This window comes from Chiloscyllium punctatum, chromosome 22 (assembly GCF_047496795.1).
Source record: "Chiloscyllium punctatum isolate Juve2018m chromosome 22, sChiPun1.3, whole genome shotgun sequence".
NCBI lineage: Eukaryota > Metazoa > Chordata > Chondrichthyes > Orectolobiformes > Hemiscylliidae > Chiloscyllium > Chiloscyllium punctatum.
In genome coordinates, this window is record NC_092760.1 from 27716918 (window position 1) to 27724517 (window position 7600).

The 7600-nt window shown below is 47.9% G+C and overlaps 1 protein-coding gene across 1 annotated transcript in view; it reads right to left on the reverse strand.

The window, feature by feature from the left end:
- LOC140493353 (43 kDa receptor-associated protein of the synapse-like) overlaps positions 1-1472 on the reverse strand; it is a 49533-nt gene extending 48061 nt beyond the window's left edge. Inside the window, exon 1 of the mRNA XM_072591752.1 lies at positions 596-1472. Coding sequence (XP_072447853.1) covers positions 596-1306 — 711 coding nt within the window. The 5' untranslated portion in view covers positions 1307-1472. The remainder of the gene's footprint in view (positions 1-595) is intronic.
- Between the last annotated feature and the right edge of the window lie 6128 nt (positions 1473-7600).

The window sequence follows — 7600 nt, forward strand, 5'->3', positions numbered from 1 at the left end:
GAGTGAGGGTATCGGGCGGTGGGTCAGAGTGAGGGTATCGGGCGGTGGGTCAGAGTGAGGGTATCGGGTGGTGTGTCAGAGTGAGTCAATCCAGCTGTTGTATCAGAGTGGGGTCTCACTCTATCATTTCTCAGACTGTTCTGTTTGTTATTGATATACTGAATTACAGAACCCCCCATGATAACATACCAATCACACTTGGATGATGGACCTTTAAAACACAGACTCATTCAGTGGAAACATTGTCAATAAAAAAGTTGGACTACTTCCAAAACTAATTCTCTTCCACAGGCTCGTGAACCTTGGATCCACATGACGGTACTCGGGCCTGTGCCCTCTGTCACTGACTGGGTTGTGTTGCCACTGGAGGTCCCCAATACAAGCTCCAGAAAGCCTGCCAACTTCAGGGTGTTATTATGGGGCAAGTGCCTGCATCCTCTTTCATATCAGGCCTTGACAACTCACCAAACCTCTCCAATATCAATGAGGCCACACTAGAAATCTGCTGAGTGGTAACCCCAATGCCCCTTCTGTCCGCTCTCTGCCTTGCCAGCTCACAGTGAGCATTGGCAGAGCCTACTCGTGTGTGCCTTACCTCACAGCATTCCATTGCATCCTCTAAACGTGCCAGTTTACGGTATGCCACTGCCATGTGATATTGGCTCATGGCTTTATATTTCAAGCTCCACGTCTTGCCATAATCGCTGACCAATTCGGCCCCCTTACAGGGAAAGAAGAGTGCCTTCTCGTAGTCTTTGAGCTGGATGTAAAAGTTACCCAGGCTGCAGCACGCCCGGCATTCCAACATCTTGTCGTCGTTGCTGTGAGCGTAGCGCAGGGCCTTCTCAAAGCACTCCAGGGCCTTCTGGAAGGAGCTGAGGCCCAGGTAGGCATTGCCCATGCTGAGGCAGACCTGGCCATTGAGCTGCAAACCCACGGTGGTCCCCTGCATGCTCAAACAGGTCTTGCAGTAGGTGACAGTCTTGGCGAAGTCGCACAGCTTCTCGTTGCTGCGGGCCAGGTTGAGGTAGGACTCAGTGACGTAGTCAGAGTCGGCGATCTCACGGGCCACGTCAATCTGCGCGACAGCGAACTTCTTCATCTCTGCGTACTTGCCCATCTCAGAGTGGGCCGTGATGAGGCAGCCCAACACCCGGAACCTTCCGGGGAGGTCGGTACTCTTCTCCAACACTCGCTTCCAGATGTCAAGGGCTTTCGCTGTCTCATTTGACTGGTACAGACGCAACCCTTTCTCGATTTGGTGCTTGGTTTGGTCTTGGCCCATCTTTGCCTCAAACTGGAGCATAGAAGGCCCTCAGCCGCTGGGGAAGTTCGGAAGGTGGAAAGGCTTGTGTACGGAATTAAACAGCTCCCTCCCAGCCAGCGCACAGAAAACTGGCTTGGACAGAACAGCCTTCCCTGGGTGTCTGCAGCGACGGGCAGATAGCTCTGACGAGGATCGTAAGTGAGTGAAGCAGAAAAGGCCCCCCAGCTCCTCAATGTTGTCGCTGGCAGCCAGTCACAGCAGCTGTCACTGCCTGTTCCAGGGTCAGCCTCACAGCCTGCCCTGTCACTCAGCAAGGTCAACGCGCACAGGGGCTGCACCTAGTGCAGCCTCTGATATCTGAACCATCCCCACCTCCCCCACCCTGTCACTCAACAACACCACAACAGAGAGAGAGAGAGAAAGAGAGATAGAATTTGGGGACTGCCCAGACATACAAGCTGCTCCCGGTGCAGATATTAATTCCCCAACCCAAAACAGCTGCTCAAACCTCTCGAAACATTATTCTGATTTAACCTCCCTTCCCCAACAACTTATTGTTCTGGGAGATTGTCCTGAATACACTCAAGTTCTTCCGCATGACAATCTGAATTCCCCAATCCACATGGAGATCGAAGTTATCCATGATTAACGTGTTGCCTTTGTTACACTCCCTGATTATCTATTGATTGATTCTCTGTCCCATTGTACAGCTGCTGTGAAGAAGTCTATAGTCTATCCCCACCTGTGCCTTCTTTCCCTCTTTATTTCTTACCAACACTATGGACTCTATTGCTTCCAATTCAAGATGATTTGCTATTATCATATTATCATCATCCAGTACCAAATAAAACTACACCATAATGTTTCCTTTCCTGCCTGACACTTTGAAAACAGAATACCCTGAATACTTAGCCAGCTTTGATCTCCCTGTAACCTATATCTCTGTAATGGCTCTAAAATCATAGCTACTTATCTTTATTTGAGCTGTAAATTAATCTATTTTCTTTTTAATACTATGTGCATTTAAGAGCTGTTCATTTTGTCTTTTGACCAAGGTAGCCTCCAGCACCAGGGATCTGGGTTTAATTCCAGCACTGACTGACTGTGTGGAGTTTGTCCTTTTTTTTGTTTATTCATCTGTGGGATGTGGACATCCCTGGCTGTCCAGCATATATTGCCCATCCTTAGTTGCCCTTGAGAAGCTGGTAGTGAGCTGCCTTCTTGAACACAGCCTATGTGCTGTGGGTTGACCCGCAATGCCCTGAGGGAAAGAATTCCAGGACTTTGACCCAGTGACAGTGAAGAAACGACAGTATATTTCCAAGTCAGGATGGTGAGAGGCTTGGAGGGGAACTTGGGAGTGGTGGTGTTCCCATGTATCTGCTGCTCTTGTCCTTCTAGATGGAAGTGATTGTGGATTAGGAAGACGCTTTCTGAGGATCTTTGGTGAATTTCTGCAGTAGATACAGGCCGTTCTGCTATAACATGACAGTTGTGTTCCTCTGTAACCTCACGCTGTAGTAAATGGGCTGTGGAAAACTGCTACAGAAAATCAAGCTGTAGTAGATGTGTGATAGGAAATCACTATCCGCTCAGTAGAAAGTTCACGTTATCCAAAAAATGTCCACAATTCATCAATTTATGCTGACAAGACATGTGTTATGGCAGAACAACCTGTAGTACACACTGCAGCTACTGAGCATTGGTGGTGGAGGGAGTGGATGCTTGTGTATGTGGTGCCAATCAAGCGGGCTGTTTTGTCCTGGATAGTGTAAGCTTCTTGAATGTTGTTGGAGCTGCACTCATCCAGGTGTGTGCAGACCATTCTATCGCACTTCTAACTTCTACCTTGCAGACAGACTTTGAGGAGTCAGGAGGAGAGTTACTCTGCACAGTTTTCCTAGCATCTGACTTCTTGTAGCCATAGTGAGTCCAGCTGAGTTTCTGGTCAACAATCCCCAGGATGTTAATAGTGGAGGATTCAGTGATGGTAACACTGTTGAATGCCAAGGGGCAGTGGTTAGACTGTTTCTTATTTGTGATGGTCAGAGCCTGCCATTTGTGTGGTGTGAATGTTACTCGCCACTTGCCAGCCCAATCCTGCATATTGTCCAGATCTTGTTGCATTTGAACATGGACTGCTTCAGTATCTGAGGAGTTGTGAACGGTGCTGAACATTGCGCAACCATCAGCGAACATCCTCACCTCTGACCTTATGACAGAGGGAAGGTCATTGATGACGCAGATTGGGCCTAGGACACTACCCTGAGGAACTCCTGCAGAGATATCCTAGAGATCAGGTGACTGCCCTCCAACAACCACAGCCATCTTCCTGTGTGTCAGGAATGACTCCAACCACCAGAGAGTTTGCTCCCAGGACCCATTGATTTCAGTTTTGCTCGGGCTCCTTGATGCCACACTTGGTCGAATGCAACCTTGATGTCAAGAGCTCCCCTCCCCTCTGGAAATCAGCCCTTTTGTCCATGTTTGTACCAAGGCTGTAACGCGGTCAGGAGCTGAGTGGCCCTGGCAGATCCCAAACTGGGCATCACTGCGCAGGTTATTGCTGAGCGGGTACTGCTTGATAACACTGTCAGTGACACCTTCCACCATTTTACTGATAATTGAGTGTGGACTGATGGAGCAGAAATTGGCCAGTTTGGATTTGTCCTGCTTTTTATGTACAAAACATACTTGGGCAATTTTCTACATTGGGGAGAAAGTGAGGACTGCAGATGCTGGAGATCAGAGCTGAAAATGTGTTGCTGGAAAAGCGCAGCAGGTCAGGCAGCATCCAAGGAGCAGGAGAATCGACGTCTCGGGCATAAGACCTTCTTCCTGAAGAAGGGCTCATGCCTGAAACGTCGATTCTCCTCCTTGAATGCTGCCTGACCTGCTGCGCTTTTCCAGCAACACATTTTCAGCAATTTTCTACATTGTTGGCTAGATGCCAGTGTTGTGACTGTACTGGAACAGCTTGGCTAGGAGAGCGATAAGTTGAGTACTATTGCCGGAACGTTGTCAGGGCCCTTAGCATTTGCAGTATTCAGTGCCTCCAACCGTTTCTTGATATCACGTGGAGTGAGTCACATTGGCTGAAGACTAGTACCTGGGATGCTGGGGACTACTGGAGGAGGCCGAATTAGACCATTCACTCGGCATTTCTGGCTGTAGATTGCTGCGAATGCTTCAGCCTTATCTTTTGCACTGATGTCTCTTCCATCATTGAGGATGGGGATATTTGTGGAGTGTTCTCCGACAATGAATTGTTTAATCGTCCACCACCATTCATGATGGGATGTGGCAGGACTGCAGAGTTTCGACCAGATCAGTGGTTCTGGGATCGTTTAGTGCCAGATTGACACCCAGCTTCAGGTATGCCTGGTACTGCTCCTGGCACGCCCTCCTGTACCATTGAACCAGAGTTGATCCCCTGGCTTGATGGTAATTGTTGAGTGGGGATATGCTGAGCCTTGAGGTTACAGATTGTGCCATAGTACAATTCTGCTGCTGTGGGTGTGTCGTGTTTACAATTCTGTTGTTATGTCTGCATGGGTCTCCTTCAGGTACTCTCGTTTCCTCTCACAATACAAAGATGTGCAAGTTAGGTAGGTTGGTCATGCTAAATTGCCCCATAGTGTCCAGTGATGTACAAGCCTGGTGGATTATACACAGGGAATGGGGGCGGGGGGTGAGGGGGCTGGGTCTGGATAGGATGCTGTTTTGAGGATTATTGGAAACTTGATGGGCTGAATGGCCTCTTTAAGCACTGTAAGGATTCTTTGATTCATTTTTCCCTTCGACCATAATTGCTGCTGTTTTTCTACGTTTGTTATACCCTCTCCCTTCCTGTCCAACTCTGGGTACCATGAACCAATTACCTGCTTATTTTGCTGCCACATCCTTTTGCTTTCTAAGCCTGCATTTCTGCTCTCCCAAATTGTCACCATCCCGCTCATTAGCTTGAAGCCCTCTCTATAGCCTTAGACATTTGATTCCCCAGGACACGGTTCAAATGAAATCTGTCTCACCAGAACATCTCCCTTCTAGCCCAGTACTTGTGCCAATGCCCCAAGAATTGAAAGCCATTCCTCTTACACCAATCTTTCAGCTGTACATTTAACTCCTTGACTTAATTTACCCCATGCCACGGGTAGCAATCCCAATACTATCACCTTGGAGGTTCTGCTTTTGAGCTTAGGTCTTAACTACTTCCAGCAGAACCTCCTTTCTCATCCCATCAAAACTGTTAATATCTATGAGGATGACAACAATGCTTGCCTTTATTGGTCAGAGTATTGAGTACAGGAGTTGGGAGGTCATGTTGCGGCTGTGTAGGACATTGTTTAGGCCACTTTTGGAATGTTGTGTGCAATTCTGGTCTCCTTCCTATCGGAAAGATGTTGTGAAACTTGAAAGGGTTCAGAAAAGATTTACAAGGATGTTGCCAGGGTTGGAGGATCTGAGCTATAGGGAGAGGTTGAAAAGGTTGGGGCTGTTTTCCCTGGAGCGTCAGAGGCTGAGGGGTGACCTTATAGAGGTTTATAAAATCATGAGGGGTATGGATAGGATAAATAGACAAAGTCTTTTCCCTGGGTGGGGGAGTCCAGAATTAGAGGGCATAGGTTTAGGGTGAGAGGGGAAAGATATAATAAAGACCTCAGGGGCACCTTTTTCACGCAAAGGGTGGTGTGTGTATGGAATGAGCTGCCAGAGGATGTGGTAGAGGCTGGTACAATTGGAACATTTAAGAGGCATCTGGATGGGTATATGAGTAGGAAGGGTTTGGAGGGATATGGGCCGGGTGCTGGCAGGTGGGACTAGATTGGGTTGGGATACCTGGTCGGCATGGACGGGTTGGACCGAAGGGTCTGTTTCCATGCTGTACATCTCTATGACTCTATGACTTGAATCTTTGCCATAAACCTTACTAAAAACAGTTCTTTCCCTCTCCGTACGGAATTCACAGTTTGAAACAAATTCTCAGATATTCACACTCAGCCTTTGTCTGACTCACCAAGGTGAATTCTCCACTCATCCTGACTGTCCACTATAAAGAAACCCGTTTCTTACCCGGAGCTACTCAGAGTCACTTTCTTTCAGTTCGTTTACAGAAGGGATGTCAGGTACTTGAATGCTGACAGCCATGATCAGGCAGCTGCTGCTTTCATTGTTGAACTTACAAAAAGTTATTGTCTGAATCTGACTTTAACTCTCAATCTGAATTTGGAAAAGACATACAGTGTACCAGTTAAACTCCTACATGTAATGCAATACCCAAATATACAGTCATAGAGCTGTACAGCACGGAAACAGTCCCATCCATCAAAACCGACCAGATATCCTAAATAAATCTAATCCCATTTGCCAGCACTTGGTCTATATCCCTCCAAACTCTTCCTATTCATATACCCTTTTAAATGTTGTAATTGTACCAGCCTTGGTGGGCGGCACGGTGGTTAGCACTGCTGCCTCACAGCGCCAGAGACCCAGGTTCAATTCCCGCCTCAGGCGACTGACTGTGTGGAGTTTGCACGTTCTCCTCGTGTCTGCGTGGGTTTCCTCCCACAATCCAAAAAAAAAAGTGCAGGTTAGGTGAATTGACCATGCTAAATTGCCCATAGTGTTAGGTAAGGGGTAAATGTAAGAGAATGGGTCTGGGTGGGTTACGCTTCGGCGGGTCGGTGTGGACTTGTTGGGCCGAAGGGCCTGTTTCCACACTGTAAGTAATCTAATCTAATCTTCCTCATTCCATACACGTACCACCCTCTGCTTGAAAATGCTGTCCCTTTTAAAACTCCCCCCCCCCCCCTCACCTTAAATTTTAGTTTTGGACTTCCCCGACCCCAGGGAAAAGAAATGTCTGTTTATCCTATCTATGCCCCTCATGATTTTATAAACCTCTATAAAGTCACCCCTCAGCCTCCGATGCTCCAGGGAAAACAACCCCAGCTTATTCAGCCTCTCCCTGTAGCTCAAATCCTCCAACCCTGGCAACATCCTTGTAAATCTTTTCTGAACCCTTTCAAGTTTCACAACATCCTTCCTGTAGCATGTACAGCCACAACATGACCTCCCAACTTCGATACTCAATGCGCTTACAAATAAAGGCAACCATACCAAATACTTTCTTCACTATCCTACCTACCTGAGAGTCCACATTCAAACAGACCCCACCACTAGGGATATATTTCCCTCCCCACCCCTATCAGTGCTCCGGAGAGACCATTCCCTCCGTGACTCCCTTATCAGATCCCCACCCCCCACCAGCCTACACCCCAATCCCTGCACCTTCCTCTGCCACCACAGGATCTGCAAAACCTGCACCCACAC